The following is an 18,652-nucleotide window of genomic DNA, read 5'->3' on the forward strand; positions in this document are numbered from 1 at the left end:
CCGGCAGCGAATTCCAGAGTTTAACTACGCATTGAGTGAAGAAAACTTTCCTCCGATTCATTTTAAATTTACCACACTGCAGCTTCATCGCATGCCCCCCTTGTCCTAGTAGTTTTGGAAAGCGTAAACAGACGCTCCACACTGACCCATTCCATTCCACTCATTATCTTATAGACCTCTATCATATTTCCCCTCAGCTGCCTTTTCTCCAAGCTGAAGAGCCCCAGCCTCTTCAGCCTATCCTGATAGGGAAGTCGTCCCACCCCCTGTATCATCTTTGTCGCACTTCTCTGCACCTTTTCCAATTCCACTATTTTTTTTTTTAGGTGCAGTGACCAGAATTGAACACAATACTCGAGGTGCGGTCGCATCATGGAGCGACACAATGGCAGAATAATATCCTTATTTTTGGTTTCAATCCCTTTCCTAATGATACCCAACATTCTGTTTGCTTTCCTAGCCGCAGCAGCATATTGAGCAGAAGTTTTCAATGTATCATCAATGACACCTAGATCCCTTTCTCGGTCCGTGACTCCCAACGCTGAACCTTGCATGATGTAGTTATAGTTTGGGTTCCTGTTTCCCACATGCATCACTTTGCACTTTGTTGACATTAAATGTCATCTGCCATTTAGACGCCCAGTCCCCCAGTCTCGTAAGGTCCTCTTGTAGTTTTTCACAATCTTCCCGCGATTTGACTACTTTGAATAACTTTGTGTCATCGGCAAATTTGATTTATGAATGTTAAAAAGCAGAGGTCCCAGCACTGATCCCTGAGGGACCCCACTAACTACCCTTCTCCATTGCGAATATTGACCTTTTAATCCTACTCTCTATTTCCTATCTTTCAACCAGTTTTTAATCCACAGACACTACCTCCGATCCCATGTCCCTCTAATTTCCTCTGTAGTCTATCATGAGGGACCTTATCAAATGCCTTCTGAAAATCTAGGTACACAATATCAACCGGCTCACCTTTGTCCACGTTTGTTTACCCCTTCAAAGAAATGCAGCAGATTGGTGAGGCAAGACTTCCCTTCACTAAATCCATGTTGACTTTGTCCCATTAGTCCATGCTTTTGAACATTTCCTGGTAGGTATTTTGGCCAGAAAGAGAAAGATATTTCCCATTCATTTTTATTGATCATCAGCCTTACTTTTTATAAGTGATACATTTTATAAGGGAAGGGAAATGGGACTTGATATACTGCCTTTCTGAGGTTTTTTGCAACTACATTCAAAGCGGTTTACATACATTCAGGTACTTATTTTGTACCAGGGGCAATGGAATGTTAAGTGACTTGCCCAGAGTCACAAGGAGCTGCAGTAGGAATTGAACTCAGTTCCCCAGAATCAAAGTCCACTGCACTAACCACTAGGCTACTCCTCCACTTTTAATTAGTACTCTACACAAGGCTCTATATACAAAAGCGTTGTATATATCTATCTATTATCTGGCTCTCTTTCCTGAGGAAAGCTCAATAAAAGAGGAAGAGTGTGGTGAACAGCCTTGAAGGGTTTGGAGACTTTTCCTCTCACCTCTCAACAGTTTTCCACAGATTCGAGCTGCACATTTTGTACTTTTTTTATCTCTCTTTATTTGTGTCTGTGTTTTCTTTGTTTTTGTCTCCCACGCTCCGTAGTTGTCATTCTTTGTATTTTTGGATTGTTTTTCTCATTCGCTTTTGGATAGTGCAGAGCAACATTTCCCTATCCCTCTCGCTTTCTTACTTTTGTCACTTCGCTTCCCGCCTTCTGGCACGGGTAGGGGACTTTTCTGCTGTAGGTTTTTTAATTCAGTCAGTTGCCAGGCAACGACGGTCACGTGCGTCGAAGAAGCCTCCTCCTGCCAGCCAGTGCAGACAGAGCTGCGAGAATAGAAGTGGGGAAAGTAACGAGCGGGAGGGAACCTACTGACTGACATAAAGAATAGGGGAGGGATTGGTACTGGCATATTTTGCTGGGACGGTTAATCACTGCATTTGCTCTCAAGGTCTGACTGAGTCGTGCTTCTCAGTATTGATTGAATAAGGGCACCCGTGTGTCGTGTCCTCTGTTCTCCTAATCATACCCTCCACTGAGAGGTATTCGCCATGCACGCTCTGTTTTCCTGTGTAATGGGGATAGCAAATGACCCCACACTTTCCCTGTGAACTAAACGTACTAGTCGGCATATTCCCATTTCTGCCAGTTTCAAAAGGCAGCAGGGTGGAATAATCCCACCAGGGCTGCTGGGAGGTGCACAATTTCCAGAACCATACACCCTTTCTAGTTGTAATTTGAATGTAGAATTGGGGTTTAAAAAAAATGTTTTTAACTGCTTTAGTGTTCATGACACCATTATTTAATGAACAACACAAGAGTTATCATTCCACAATTACTCAGAAAAGACCTGGTACCAGAAAGATTCAAGAAATGAAACAGTTACACAGTTAGCTTTGTAAACCCTTTGAGGACAGGAAATATCTACTATACCTGAATGTAGCTCACAATGAACTAAAATTCAAATAAATATATAAATTAGAACTTTTTTTTTTCCCAAGGCAGCCCTAATAATGGTTTATGGACTTTTCTTTTAGAAACTTGTCCAAACCTTTTTTTTAAAATCCTAATACGTTACCTGCTTTTACACATTCTCTGGTACCTAATTTCAGAGCAAGCTTACTTGTTGCGTGAAGAAATATTTTCTCCAATTTGTTCTAAATGAACTACTTAGTAAGCGTTGTGTGTACCTCCTAGTCCTTGTACTTTTGGAAAGAGTAAACCAGAAATTCACGTCTACCCATCCACTCCACTCATGATCTCTATCATTATCTCTCCTCAGATGTCTCTTTTCCAAGCTGAAGAGCCTGAGCCTCTTTAGCCTTTTCTTATAGGGGAATTGTTCATCCCCTTTATCATTTTGATTGCTCTTCTCTAATTCTGCTGTATCTTTTTTGAAATGTGTTGACCAGAATTCTACACAGTATTCAATGTGCTAGCACACCATGGAACGTTTACAAAGGTGATATAATAATCTCTGTTTTATTCTCCTAATAATTCCTAACATTGTATTTGCTTTCTTAGCCACCACTACACATAGAGCAGAGGATTTCAAAGTATCATCAATGATGACGTCTAGATTCTTTTCCTGGGTGGTGACTCCTAATATGGAACCTTGCATCATATAGCTGTAGTTTGGGTTGCTCTTCCCTATGTGAATTGCTTTGCACTTGCTCACATTTAAATTTAATTTGCTAATTGGATGCTCACTCTCCCAGTCTCATAAGGCCCTCTTGAAATTTCTCACAATTCTTTTGTGATTTAACAGCTTAGAATAAGTACATAAGTAATGCCACACTGGGAAAGACCAAGGGTCCATCGAGCCCAGCATCCTGTCCACGACAGCAGCCAATCCAGGTCAAGGGCACCTGGCAAGCTTCCCAAATGTACAAACATTCTATACATGTTATTCCTGGAATTGTGGATTTTTCCCAAGTCCATTTAGTAGCGGTTTATGGACTTGGCCTTTAGGAAACCGGCTAACCCCTTTTTAAACTCTGCTAAGCTAACCGCCTTCACCACGTTCTCCGGCAATGAATTCCAGAGTTTAATTATGCGTTGGGTGAAGAAATATTTTTTTCCGATTTGTTTTAAATTTACTACACTGTAGTTTCATCACATGCCCCCTAGTCCTAGTATTTTTGGAAAGCGTGAACAGACGCTTCACATCCACCTGTTCCATTCCACTCATTATTTTATATACCTCTATCATGTCTCCCCTCAGCCGTCTCTTCTCCAAGCTGAAAAGCCCTAGCCTCCTTAGTCTTTCTTCATAGGGAAGTCGTCCCATCCCCGCTATCATTTTAGTCGCCCTTCGCTGCACCTGTTCCAATTCTACTATATCTTTCTTGAGATGCGGCGACCAGAATTGAACACAATACTCAAGGTTTGGTTGCACCATGGAGCGATACAACGGCATTATAACATCCTCACACCTGTTTTCCATACCTTTCCTAATAATACCCAACATTCTATTCGCTTTCTTAGCTGCAGCAGCACACTGAGCAGAAGGTTTCTGTATTATCGACGACGATGGATCACATGGTGTTTTCAGGATTTTTCTGGCCAGGTGGCCTCAGCCAAAAAGGCTTTTGTCCCCATTTGTGCAGCACTGCACGCAAAGAAGATCACGTTCTCCTTGCTCTATCTGGTTAAGTTGAGAGTATATTATGACGGAGCTGGAAAGCTTTTTGAAGATGTGGATTTGGCCAAAATGTTTCTGCACTCTTACTCTGAGGGCTGATTCTCTGTTATACGAGCTTGTACTCTTATAATATGCCATCCATCGCTCAGTTACTGGCCCTCTGTTCGGTGGCTTTTTCAGCTCAGAAACTGTTTTTTGTGCCTAGCTGCTCTATTTTGATTTTCCTGAGAGCTGTACTGTCAGGGTTTCTCTGCACTTTGTTGCGTTATTTGGTATTTTAGTACATAAGTACATAAGCACTGCCACGCTGGGAAAAGACCAAAGGTCCATCAAGCCCAGCACTCCGTCTCCGACAGCGGCCAATCCAGGCCCCAAGAACCTGGCAAAATCCCAAAATTTAATAACGATCAATGGACTTTTCCTTCAGGAATCTGTCCAGACCCTCTTTAAACTCAGCAAGGCCAGCTGCCGTCACTACCTTCTCCGGCAATGAGTTCCAGAGTCTAACCACGCGCTGAGTAAAGAAAAACTTTCTCCAATTTGTTTTAAACCTACCACATTCTAATTTCATCTTGTGTCCCCTAGTTCTATTATTGTTAGAAAGCGTAAACAAACGCTTCACATCTGTCCGCTCTACCCCACTCAAAATTTTGTAGACCTCTATCATATCACCTCTCAGCTGCCTTTTCTCCAGGCTAAAGAGTCCTAGCCTTCTTAACCTCTCCTCATAAGGTAGTCATCCCATCCCTTTTATCATTTTCGTCGCCCTTCTCTGCACCTTCTCCAATTCTTTTATATCTTTTTTGAGATGAGGCGACCAGAACTGAACACAATACTCCAGATATTCTTTTGGGCTCTTTGGCAATGTTATGCTAGGTATTGGGGCTTGGAACTGGGTCTCAGTTGCTATGCACTATTTACATGTACCTTCTCATGCCTATATAGGGAGATATTATTTCAGTTTGGAATCTGGCTTAAGGAAGGAAGAGGTACCGATGATGAATTTGATTAGCAACTTTTTTGGGGAGGTGGGGACAGGAGATGGGAGGGGGTTCTTAGTTGGTTTGGGAAGGGGGTATGGGAGGGGGCAGGGTTTGGGGAGGGGATGTATGACGTTAATGTTGGGGGGTGGGGTGTGTGTCCTTTGTTTTGCTCTTGTTCTTTTCTCTTTTTATATCTTCACTCCAAGGGACCCTGTACTGGTTGTGTAGTGTGGGGGAGGGTGTAGGCTGGAGCAACCTTCACCATTGTTCCTTATTAGGTTCTTACATACTTTGGTTGCTCTGGGTTTTGGGGAGTATGGCTAAATTGGTGTCTTGGAATGTAGGTGGTATCACATCCCCTATTTTATTTGTTTATTTTATTTATTAGGATTTATTTACCACCTTTTTGAAATAATTCACTCAAGGCGGTGTACAGTAAGACTAAATCAAAAGCAATAGACAGTCACAGCAGTAAAAATATTCAAATAACAATTCAAAGTATGGCACAGTATACTATTTACAATGTCAACATAATATGTAATAGAACATTTTAATTGATAGTGAAGGGTATAAGCAAAGATGGAACATATAGATGGGAGTAAGAGGAGTTAGAAAATAAGGTGACTAAAGAAGGTTGCACATGAGGTCAGAGAGATGATTAAATGTTTTCTTAGCTAGGGTAGGAGTGGATAAGCATGTCATGCTGCAGTATGTGCAGCCTGTGTAGATAGTCTTGTGTTAAGCGGAGCGTTTCAGGGAGAGCATTCCAGAGTGTGGGGGCTATTCCGGAGAAGGCTCGCTTGCGGGTATCATATCATGTAATGTCTTTTGGATAGGGTGTGGTTAGGGATACCCCTTGGGAGGATCTTAGTGTACTTGGAGGTGTGTAAAGGGTCATCCTGTTCTTCAAGTACTCTGGAAAAATACAGAAGAAGAAAAGCCATGCAGAGATAAAATCTCTAAGAAGACAGCGAAGGTGACTCAATAAAACGATGATGCTGTACTGGTCTAGAAGATTTATTGATCAACGACATCGATTGAGTTGATGTTGATCAATAAATCTGCTAGACCAGTGCAGCATCATTGTTTTATTGAGTCACCTTCAAGTACTCTGGACCATTTCCTTTAAGGGCCTTGAAGATCAGATATAGAGTTTTAAATTTAGCCCTGTATTGTACTGGTTGCCAATGAAGTTTTTACAAAAATAGTGTGATGTGGTCACATCACTTGCAACCTTCTATGAGTCTTGCTGCAGTAGTAAAGCCTTAAACAGGCAGAAAGCCCATGTGGTCATGCTTCAAGAAACACATCTGAACTCCTTGGAAAACAAGAAACTGTGTCGCTGGTGGGTGAGGGATTACATAGAGGGTCCTATGCAAACTAGGAAGGCAGGGGTTATTATTTTATTTCGTAAGAGTTTGTTGTTAGAAAAGAAACGCATTATAGTGGACCCGGTGGGGAGATACATTGTAGCACATGTTATTTTGAATCATAAGCTGTTCTTGTTTAACGTTTATGCACCTAACCAATATGATAACATTTTTTAAAATTACTTACTATACATTTACACTCTTTTGATAATATTCCCATGATGGGGAAAGATTTTTAATACAATCTTTGATCCCTTGCTAGATAGATCCAGTCTGTCTAAGATCACTCCAGTGGACTGTTCTAAGGGAGTATCTTTGTTGTGTGCCTCACTGGACTTGCTTGACTGTTGGAGATTTTTCCATCCTGGTAACAAGGATTTCACTCATCACTCTAGGGCTCATGATATGCAATCACGTATTGATTACTTTCTCACCTCCTCGGTTTTGTCATCTTTTTTGCACCAGGTAGAGATTGGCCCCACTCAGGTATCAGACCATGCCTTGATTTGGATAGTCCTGGATTGGGGTTCGAGCTCCAAGGGAGGGTTTAATTGGAAATTTCCCAGAGATTTATATTGTGATACTACATTTCATTCTTATATACTTAGTCAGTGGAAAGAATATGTTGCCAATAATAAATATTGTTTTTCTGAGAACCCTGTACTTTTTTGGGAAGCCACAAAAGCCGTACTTAGGGGTGATGTTCTCTCTTACTTGGTGTATAAGAAGTGAGCTTGGGAGGCAAAGCTTCTTCGCTTAGAAGCCCAAGTCAAAAAGGATCAGGAACTCTTTGGTAGTCACCCTAGTGCATTGCTAAAGCTCATTTGTTAGCCTCTCAGTCTGCATTAAACCAGGTGATCTATCTAAAGTTCAACAGTACTATCTTTATTATTATCAGTTGTATAACCACGCTAATAAGCATAGCTGGTTACCTGCCCATTTGGTGACGCAGGTGGACAGTCTGCTATGGGTGGCCCAGGAACAGGATTGCATGGGACATTATGTTTGGACTGAAGAGAGCATTTTTACCATTTTTCGGGATTTTTATGAGCATCTGTATTCCCCTCTGGAGGATGTTGGTCTGGAGAGCATCTTCTATCTTTTGGGTCAGTCGTTACCTCATTTGACAAAGCCACAGAAGCTTTTGCTCAGTGCACCTATTTCAGAAGATAGTGTGATGGGGCATTAAGGCTAGTCCCTTCCACGAAGCACCTGGAGTGGATGGTCTGTCTTCTGAGTTTTATAAAATACTGGCTATGGACATTGTCACTTATATGACTGAAGTGTTCAATTGTTTTATACACAGTGGTGTTTTACCAGATTCTTTGCAGAAGGCGTAGATAGTGGTGTTACTCGATCCCCACCGGGCGAACTCTTACCAGCCCATCTCGCTTGAGGCTAAGCTTTTTGCAAAGATTCTGGCAAATTGCCTTGTGCAAATTCTTCCTCAATTATTGGCAGATCCCCAAGTGGGGTTTTTGAGATCTCGCTCAGTGGCGAAGAATATGAGGAAGATTTTGGCTTCTTTAGAGATGGTGGGTCGTTGCTCTACGCCGTCTCTGCTCATCAGTTTTGATGCAGAGGAGGCATTCGACTAAGTTTTTGTTTAAGGTGTTGAATACTTATGGTTTTATGGGTTCTTTTTTGGCAGCTATTAGAGCCTTATATCACGATCCCCGTGCAGAAGTTCGGTCAATGGGGTGTTCTCTACCTCTTTTGCTATATCTTAGGGAAACAGACAGGGCTGACCTCTGTCCCCCGTTTTGTTTTTATTAGTTTTGGACCCTCTGATTAGAGATATGGGTACAGCCTACATACAGGGGATGCAGTTTGGGTTGGAACAGTTTAAAATTTCTGCTTTTGCCAATGATCTGTTATTCCTTCTTATGGACCCTCAGACTTCCTTGCCAGCTCTGTTAGACATCTTTTTAGAATGAGTGGACTTCTCTGGATTTTGTTCTTAATAACCCTTTAGTGTCCAATGTTCCCGTAATAAGCCATATGGGAACAGATTGATGGGAACATTGGACACTAAAGGGGTTACTAAATATAAGGTTTAAACGCTTAATTTAACTGACCGTGACTGGTGGGTGGTGTTCTTTGCACTGCGGAGGGCTCAGAATGCATTTACTCAGGGGTGTGCTAGTACATTTTTAACAACAGGCTCTTTCTCTGGATGTAGCCAGCTCTGCAGTTAGAAGGGCTGAGGGAGGGAGCAACACTTGCCTCTTTCTCCTCCCTCCCTTCTTGCGGGCACGCTAGGCATACCTTTGCTGGCAGCCAATAAATGGACTGCCACCACTCCCAACGTCTTGCTCTGAGCAGCATGCTGGAACTTCTCACACATGCTCAAGAAGTCCGAGCCTGCTGCTCAGAGCTGGAAACAAGGAGCTGGGAGCAGCAGCAGTCTATTTACTTGGCTGGCAGGGCTCAGCATCCCCACCAGCAAAGTAAAAGAGAATTCAGCAGGGGGCCCAAGCCCACATTTTGGGAGCCAGTTGTTAAAATAGCCATGGAGGGCCCTACTTTAACAACCGGCTCCCAAAATTCTTAAAAACTTAACAACCGGCTCTTGCGAGCCTGTGAGAGCCTGCTCCAGCACACCACTGCATTTACTTATCTGGGGATTCAGCCTTCTGGGGATACTGCTCAATTGTATGTTGCTAGTATCTCCAAATTGTTTTCTTTCACTAGGGCCTTATTGAAACGATGGTCTGGTCTTCCCCTCTCCCTTTTAGGTCACATTGCTCTTTTTAATAAGGTTATTTTTCCTAAATGGTTGTATTTTTTTACAAACCTGCCTTTGTGTTTGATGACTAGGGATTTGAAACTCTTACCTAGTTTAATTTCATGGTTTTGTTCGGAGGGTAAAAAACCAAAAATAAAATTTTAGAATTTAGTGGGTAACGAGGCATGGAGACCTGGGGCTTCCATACTTTATGTGATAGGATATATGCCTCTTCCTGCAAAGCCAATCTAGATGGAGAGTGCCGTGTGTTCCCTGGCACAACTTCAGTTTATGTTGCATGTCCGACTCTTCCTTCTGCCGATCCACCTCAGTAAGAATGTCTTGGTGCAGCTGATGCGTGCGGTGTGGTGGGATTTGGCGTGACTGTGGGCTTTTGATCCCCATTGTAGTGTCTTAATACTTATTCAGGGGAATTTTGCTTTCTCCCTGGGATCAGGTAATCTACTACTACTACTACAAATCATTTCTATAGCGCTACCCTTGGCTGATGAGATGGGTGAAGAGGGGATTTATTTCTTTTCATCATTTTCTTTTATCGGACGGTACTTTGATGGCTCCATCCCTTCTTTTTCCTGAGGGGTTTGATTTTGCTGATTGGTTTGCTCATCAACAACTTTCCCATTATGTGGCGTCATTGAATTCGACTTACCTCAGTATTGATTTGCTTACTAGATTTAAAGGTTTCTCTGATGTGCCATTGGGGGATCCTGTCTCTATTTCTTTGTTGCACAAGTGATTGTTAATCTGTTGTCCTCCATGGGATCTTTGTCTCATTGCACAGTGTTGGTTGGGAGATTTGCAATCTTTCATCAGTTCTCAGGATTTATTAGGCTGTATCCATAGTACTTCTCACTGAGTGATGAGTGCAGAACTTAGGGAATGTCAGATGTATGTGATTCTTTGGGCCTATATTTCTATGTCACAGGTGCACTTGATGGGTTGTGCTGCTATTCCTCAGTGTGCCAAATGTAGTATGCTTTCTCACACTTTTTATCACGCCTTTTGGGCGTGCCCGGCTGTTAAATCTTCTGGAGGTCCTTGGTGAGGTTTCTGAAATGGATTTTCCAGTGTGCAATTTCTTTCCTTACTGATGGTCTAATTTTGGGACAAGTCTCTATATTGGGAATTAGTAATAAACATCACAGAGCCTAGGTCCAGAAAGCCTGCATATTGGGAAAGAAATGTACCTTGAAACACTGGACTGATCCAGAAGTTCTCTCCCATTGGTTATGGAGGAACGCTTGCATGGTCTACTACTGCACACCTCCTTAGTTTGGTCTTTGCATGGAAAAGTGGGAAGGGGGGGGGGTTGGTTAGGTTGCAGGGAGGAGGGAGGGAGGTTTATTGTTGCTGTGGTTTATCCTCTGTTCTTTGTTTAATCTCGAGGAGGGAGACTAAGGATCCAAATTTTTACTTCTGGCTGCTTTCTTCATAGGACAGGAGGGAAAGGGGTGGGGTTGGAGGATTCTTTTGGTGGGGGTAGGGTAAAGAAAATAAGTTGCCTTTGTTCTGTACAGTGGCGTAGCTAGGTGGGGGCCACAGGGGCCTGGGCCCCTGGTTTGGCTGGTGGGGGTCCCCAACTCCCGCTAGCTGAAGCCTTGTCCAGCGCCGCCACATTCCCTGCCCTGCTCTCTTTTCCTCCTCACGTCCTGCACACTTCTTTCAGTGAAATTGAGCATGCTTAGTTTCACTTAAAGGAGCGTGCAGGAAGTGAGGAGGAAGAGAGGGCAGGGAACACGACGGCGTTGGAGACCGGTGTTGGAGAACGCTTCAGCTGGTGGGGGTTGGAGACCCCCGCCAGCCAAGGTATTTGCTGCTGTTGGGTGCGGCAGGTGGGGGGAGCGGTGAGGTGGTGGTGGGGCGGTGGTGGCAGACTAAAATATGCCCCTTCACCTTGGGCTCTGGCCCCCTCCCACTGTGAGGTCTGGCTACACCCCTGCTTTTTGCATTGTTTATTATATTGTTATTTCCATGGTCACCAATAAAAAATGTTTGAAACTTAATAACTTAGAATAACTTTGTGCCATCAGCAAATTTTATCACCTCGCTCGTTATTCCTGTTCCCAGGTCATTTATGTTAAAAAAAATAAAAAGCAACAACAGTCCCAGTAGAGATCCCTGGGGAAACCCACTATTTACACTTTTCCTGTGAGATTATTGACCATTTAACTGTACCCTCTGTTTTCTAGAAAATGGCCATTTTCGAAACAGATAAAACGTTTTCCAGATTCGAAAATGGCTATGTTTGCCACATGATTTTTGGATATTTTCATCAAAACATCCAAATTGGATTTAGACGCCATTTTGAAAATACCCTTTCACATGGGCACATATGTTGCTTTTATAAACTCAGGTGTCTCACATGAGGGTGTCTTTGCTGTAACTGAGCATGATCTGATCCAAATATTCTTGTTTTCCCCCCTACGTAGGTGCTTCTCCAGCAGGGCTGTGTATTCCAGGAGAGACATGGCTGGGAACGGCCTGGATGGTTCAATCCTCAGGGACCAGCTCCAGTAAGCACTAGGGTGGGAGAAATATTCTCAAAAGCTACACCTCATGATAGGAGGCCATGAAGTCTGTGATTTGATGGGGGAGGTGAAACATATCTATAGCTCTTCCATGGAGCAATATACATTTTCTGATTGACAGAATTAGCATTAATAAGGGGCCTACCAAATGATTTCAAGGCATATATCATGATTATAATTTTTAATTTTTTAGCCTTTTCTATCTGTATCATTTTTTCTTTTTCTCTTGCTTATAAATAATCTTGATTGAAAACTTGTATTTTTTATATATTTTTAATGATTAAAGGAATTCTGCACAGTGAGGATCAGGGCCGCCAAGAGGGGGGGCAGTGGGGACAAAATTCCCCGGGCCTCCAAGGGGGGCCCGGCGCTGGGGTCTCTCTCCTCCTGCTTCCAGGCCGCTGGCGCTGGAGTCCCCGATCTCACGTGCCCGCCCTCGACTCCATCGACAGCCCCCCTCCTTCTGCCACCGGGCTCCCTGCATTCAAATCGGCAGCCCCTCACCTCCATGTGAAAGCGGCAGATCGCCTCCCTTCGGGCCTTCCCTCACTGTGTCCCGCCCTCATCTGATGTAACTTCCTGTTTCCACGAGGGCGGGGCACAGTGAGGGAGGGCCTGAAGGGAGGCGATCTGCCGCTTTCACATGAAGGTGAGGTGCTGCCGATTTGAATGCAGGGCCCGATGGCGGATGGAGAGGGGCTGTCGACGGGGCTGGGGGTGTGCGGGTGGAGACTGGTGAATGCGGTGCCGGCGGCCTGAGAGCAGGAGAGGGAGGCAACAGTGGTAGCGATTGGGAGGGGGGCGGCCTTGCCCCTGGCCCAGCTCAGTCTCTCAGCAGCCCTGGTGAGGATTGTCAAATTCTCTCTTTATATCCCATCAAGAATCTCATAATCGTAAACATATAATTTAGGGCCCTGTTACTAAGGCACATTAGCATTTTTAACATGCCTACAATTAGCGCGCGCTAATCGTGTAGGAGCCTATAGGGATATTGTAGGCGTGTACATGGTTAATTCACATTTAAAATGCTAACATGCCTATAACACGGCTTAGTAAACAGGGCCCTGAGTTACATATTGGGAATAACATAATTCAACAAATAATGAAATATATATTTTTTCCACATTACCTTCCTGTTTTTGGCTCCCTCGGATGTTTATTTATACAGATGTACTAAGGTGGCTGCCTCTTTAAAAATACATGTATTGTTTTAAAAATTTTCTTTGCATCCTTTTTTTTTTTTCTTTTTTTGCTTAGATGTGTGAGAGTGCAATAGGAGGTGACATCAAATTTATTCCGTTATTTCATATAAAAATAATTCAGTAAAGAAAATGGAAACTGAACTTTCAATTCCATCTCCATTTATCCATAGAAATGTAAACCTGGGAAGCCCAGCTCTAATTCTCAGTATTAAATCTGCCTACTGAATGGAAATGCAGCCCAGATATCTGTGGAGGGGGTGAGGGAATAAGCTGATCTCTGATGGAAGCCTGCAGTGGGTAACAGGCAGCTCCATAACCAAAGAATTTCCCTCCAGTAGTCTCTTATAATATTCTGTGGCACAGTATTTTTATTTCCATGAAAAAGCACAGGAGCTTTGTTGCATAGGGTCCCTTTTACAAAGCATCGGTAAGCCCAATGTAGGCTTACCGCACGCTAAATTGGAACTGCTGCCAGCCCAACATAGCCACCGGCTGTAGTTCCAGCTTGAGCTCATTCCGGGAAAATATTTTTTTTTCTAGCATGGTTCTAACCCGGCAGTAATCGGGCATTGCCGCACACTGCCCAGTTACCACGGGAGCTGTTACCACCACCTGAATGAGTGGTGGTAAGTGCTTCCTGCTGCATGGCCACTGTTGACAGTAAGAGTACTCTTACCACATGGCTGTTTTTTTGGGGGTGGGGGGGTATTCCCCATAGTTTAGTAAAAAGACCCCCTTAGTTCTCCTAAGCAGACAGTTTCTGTTTCTATCTTGCTGTGTAGCATAAGTTTAACTCTGCCTGTTATAATAATAAGGTCTGTGACTGGCAGATTGTGGCAATGTACTGGATGGATACTGTGGGAGCTTAGGAGGACCCTAACAATGCTGCCAAGACACAAGATGCGAGACTCCTAATTACCAATGCAAGTTATCTGAGAAAAGGACTACATTGAGCACAACTCAAGTTCACAAAGCTTTATTGTGACAAGCACAACATCAGCATGTATAATAAGGGATGCTATTTTTAGTTTTAGTTCAGGCAAACAGTTGACTTTGCTTAGAAAGATATTTCTTAGAAAGAAATATCACTAACACCAATACATCCCTGGGTTAGACTTGCAGGTGGCATATAGGGCCAGATTAAGTAAATGGTGTGGAAAAGTAGGCGCCGGAAAAAATTTGCATTCGGCGCTGTTCTATAAAGGATGCTCCAGGCTGAGTGCTCTTTACAGAATAGCGTTTGATACCTATTCTAGTGTTTAGCATTGGTCCTAGGACTTACACCAACTGAAACCTGGCATTAATCCTGGTGCGCAGCCCCCAAATTATAGAACACTGTGCATAATTCTTTGGAACATTCCTGACTTGTCTGTTCCCCTACCATAGCTATTCCCCCTTTTGGGTTGCACACAAGAAGACTTGGGCATGGATCTTTGTAGAATCGCGTGTGGTCAGAGCGCGCAATCCAAATTAGTGCCAATTAACTTCAATAATTGATTAACAGCCAATTATTGATTGGTAACGGCTCATTAATTTATTTGTGGACACATCTCAGGATCACGCACGATTTTGGATGCCATTTATAGAATCTGGAATAATGGAATAAATCCCTATCTAATCCCACTACCTTAAGGTAAATGAACCTCAGCCTTGTGTAGTCTTTTGGATACTGGTTTCTCATGGAAGTGAGAGAAATGCCTGTCTTCATCCCATTTCGGGCAGTTGGCACAGCTCCAAGACTTCAGACAGGGTTATTTAAGAAGCCTCAGTTCCAGCAGTTTTAACCCCTCTTTTGGAGAACCATGATTGAGGCAGAGTCTAGGCAGACTTGCACAGATGGTATACAAAGAGAATAGGCAAGAGCGTAAATTTCAGACTATTCTAGTACCGAACATGTAGTGTGGTGGCTAAAAGTCAGAAGCTTTTGCTTTTGCATTCTTTTGAAAAAGGTTTTCTGACCTTACTAGTCTTGTATGTAAATGTTCAAATTTTAGAAGTGATTACCCTGATTGGTTGTAGCAGAGCTCACTGATACCAAATGGGCAAATCAAATCATCCTTTATTGTTGTCAGGTGCGCAACAGAGCCAGGTGATTAGAGAAAGATGCTGTCAAGAAAACCTCATCAAAATTTCAGGCCTTCTTGGTGGAAACATAATTACCTCAGGGTTACCACAGCTGGAGGTCTCCAGATACCTGCATTTCCACAGGGTCAGCAGTTTTAAAGAAAGCACAATGTTTTCTTCCACAATAGTAGTCTCAGTCTCACAGTAGCATAACAAGTCCAGAAATCATTGCAAGCAATACCTCTGTTTATTGGTTCACATAGCACACAGCTCAATAAAACATGGCATAGCCTGTAGTCCCTACATTAGCTAAATCCTAAAGCACCTGCAGCATGTGCTCTTGGGCCCTCACAAACACATGCATCTCAGTCTTGTCCTATATGCATACTTTTATTTTAATCCACTTCTTCTTGATCATCAGGTTTTGGACTATGATTACTATGGTGCTTATGGCCATGGAGTACATGAAGGTTATACTTATAACCAGCTGTTGGGGAAAGAGTACACCTTCAATTTTCCTCCGCATCATGATGTGGTAAGCCTGGAAAAGGATGCAGCTGTCTATGATGGATGGACTTTGTGTGTTTTGTCTTGTGACCTTGCTGGCAGTTTGATGGCCCATGATTCAGACTTTGAATTTTAAAAGGTTTTATATTCTGGACCCCCTAGGGGATGGGAAAAGGGAAAAAGCCCTGACAGTCAATCTCTGTTCTGATCTCCTTAGCTGCTATAGGAGCAGCATTAGTCATATTGAGCTTGTTATGTGGTGCTTGAGGGTGGGTGGGAGAAGTAGTGAGAGTAGGAGGCAAGAGGGAGGGGTCTTTTTCTCATGCTTGCTTCTGTATTCACATTCTCTTTCACTTTGCTGTATCTGTTTTGTCAGAAATCACAGCAAGACACTAAACATAGTAGGGTTGATATTCAGCCCTTATTAACCAGATAGGAGAGGCTCCAGAAGAAGGTGGCCAACTGTTGAACAATGCAAGTTAAGCATTAGGAATGAATCTAAGATATTAAAATAATCTTCAGTATACCTTGGCATAGAGATTAAGTTGATCTAAGCCATGGTATGTGTACAATTTATCCATTTGGAGACATTACCCAATATGGGAGGCCTAAAAATGTAAACATTCTATCTGTTCTGAGTAAAGGAAGTGTTTTTATTTTCTCCTATTTATTTATTTCCTTTCCTACGGGTTAGTGCTTCCTTGTGGCTGTGGTTTCATTCTTTATATTGTGCTGTCATGCAAATAGACACAAGAAAAATGGTGCTGCCTTTTGACCAGTAAAAGTGGACTAGCTCTAGCATTTCCCCTGGGTTCCTCAGCTACTCAACCAGACCAAAGGCCCTTTCACTTTTAGGTGCCCCTTCCTTGAGGAAGGCTTGCTTTCAGTTACTTCCCTCTGAATGCTTTTAACCTGCAGCCAGATTTTTAGAGCTTGCCCCTCCATGCTTGCTTCACTTTGATATATTAAGAATGTTGTCACTATTGCAGAATTTTCCTGCAGTGTTGGGCCATCCTTCTCCCTACTGAAAATTATCAGATTTTTTTTATTGTCGGTGTCAGACAATACACTCATTTCTCTTTAACCTGAGAAAGAGAGAGAGTGCTACAAATTATGTGAAACCCCCTAGGGAAAACAGCTCCATCTCCTTCTGGCCACAGAGCTCCTAAGGGTAGAAAGAGTAAATATCCCCACCCCACCCTAGGAGGTTACATTGAGAACAGGAGACAGTGCAAAGCTATCTAGCCCGTTATATGGGTTGAAGCCAGTAGGTGGAGCTTGCAGGTAGTAGGGGGAGATTGCCACCACAGTGGTTCACCCAAAACAATAAGTATGGAGTCCTCTATATTCTTATGTGATTTTGGAGGAAAAGACTTCAGTTGCTCGGCTTTATTTGTGTATTGTTATTTTATCTGCCGGACGAGCTTCCTCATTAGTCAGAAAAGCCTACAATAGTGTGGTCCCTGTCTATTGCTTTTTGCTGCTTATTATGGTTATGTAAAGGGTCACTATGGAAAATGGGCACTTATCTGTATTATGGCTTTCGCTCTGTGGTTCACTGTACAGAGAGCCTCCATTTCTCAATAGCTTTGTCGGGAGATGAACCGCTAGCCAATTGGAAGATGTCCTAAAAAACAGGGAAAAAAATTTTTTGGTTATAAGAGGACTCATCAGCGCTTAGTGATTCAGCGTATAGTAGCTCACTACCTACCAGTTTCTTCCAAAGTTGATTCGTTCGTGACAGGGGAGGAATCTAAAATGGCGGCTCACTTTTAAAAGGAAGCCTCTGCGTACACCCTATCCGGTCTAGGAATTAGATGATTGATAATTACTATATTTAATGAGAAACACCCTGCTTGTTTATTTAAAGTCTAAATGGATTGTTTGTTATTACTTTTTGTGAAAACTTTTATAACAAGGTTCTCCATTCGATTTTATTGTTTAGACCTTTTGGAATAATTGACTGTAGTTTGTATATCCATTGTTCTGTTTGGATTAGTTTCCAGTCTCGGTCTCCCCCATGTGATGACTGCTGTACCTGATCTATGACAAAGCATTGATAATCTTCAAATTCATGATGGGTAGTTGTGCTATGTGCTACTAATGGAGCCTCTAATCTCTTATGCGTGATGTTGTGTTTGTGTTTGCTGAGACGTTGTTTTAGTGCCCTAGTAGCTTTGCCTACATAGAGCATCTTGCAAGCACAGACCCCTGGGAAACCCTACTATCTACCCTTCTCCATTGAGAATACTGACGATTTAACCCTACTTTCTGTTTTCTATCTTTTAACCAGTTTTTAATCCACAATAGGACACTACCTCCTATCCCGTGACTCTCCAATTTCCTCTGGAGTCTTTTATGAGGTACTTTGTCAAACGCCTTTTGAAAATCCAGATACAGAAAACTGACCGGCTCACCTTTAACCACATAGGAGTGGAGGAGTGGCCTAGTGGTTAGGGTGGTGGACTTTGGTCCTAGGGAACTGAGGAACTGAGTTTGATTCCCACTTCAGGCACAGGCAGCTCCTTGTGACTACGGGCAAGTCACTTAACCCTCCATTGCCCCATGTAAGCCGCATTGAGCCTGCCATGAGTGGGAAAGCGCGGGGTATAAATGAAACAAAAATAAAATAAAAAATGTTAGTTCACCCCTTCAAAGAAATGTAGTAGATTGGTGAGGCAAGATTTCCCTTCACTAAATACATGTTGGCTTTGTCTCATTAATCTATGCTTTTGAATATGCTCTGTAATTTTGTTCTTTATAGTAGTCTCTACCATAAAGAACAAAATTACAGAGCATATTCAAAAGCATGGATTAATGAGACACAGCCAACATGACCTAAGACGTATCTTCTCAAGAAACCCAATGACTATTCCATACTAATAGTTATCTTGCCAAGCACTGTAAAAGATAGCATCTTACAACCTTGTAAATGTAATTAAATCAATGTCATCTCTACGAACTGTTAAATATAAGCCACATTGAACCAAAGCTTGTTTTTGGATAATTCTGGGATACAAGTATGAATAGTATAAGTCTGAGTACATTGACCTACTTGTTAAA

At 42.7% G+C, this 18,652-nt stretch overlaps 1 protein-coding gene across 3 annotated transcripts in view; it reads left to right on the top strand.

The window, feature by feature from the left end:
* Positions 1 to 18,652, top strand: part of SARDH (sarcosine dehydrogenase) — a 148,474-nt gene that overhangs the window by 46,823 nt on the left and 82,999 nt on the right. For 2 of the 3 annotated variants that reach the window (XM_030207696.1, XM_030207697.1), the window contains exons 12-13: positions 11,718 to 11,813; positions 15,504 to 15,617. In XM_030207696.1, the coding sequence (XP_030063556.1) occupies positions 11,718 to 11,813; positions 15,504 to 15,617 (210 nt within the window). The remainder of the gene's footprint in view (positions 1 to 11,717; positions 11,814 to 15,503; positions 15,618 to 18,652) is intronic. The other variant, XM_030207698.1, reaches the window with a different exon arrangement.

Source organism: Microcaecilia unicolor, chromosome 6, assembly GCF_901765095.1.
Source record: "Microcaecilia unicolor chromosome 6, aMicUni1.1, whole genome shotgun sequence".
In the NCBI taxonomy this organism is placed as follows: domain Eukaryota; kingdom Metazoa; phylum Chordata; class Amphibia; order Gymnophiona; family Siphonopidae; genus Microcaecilia; species Microcaecilia unicolor.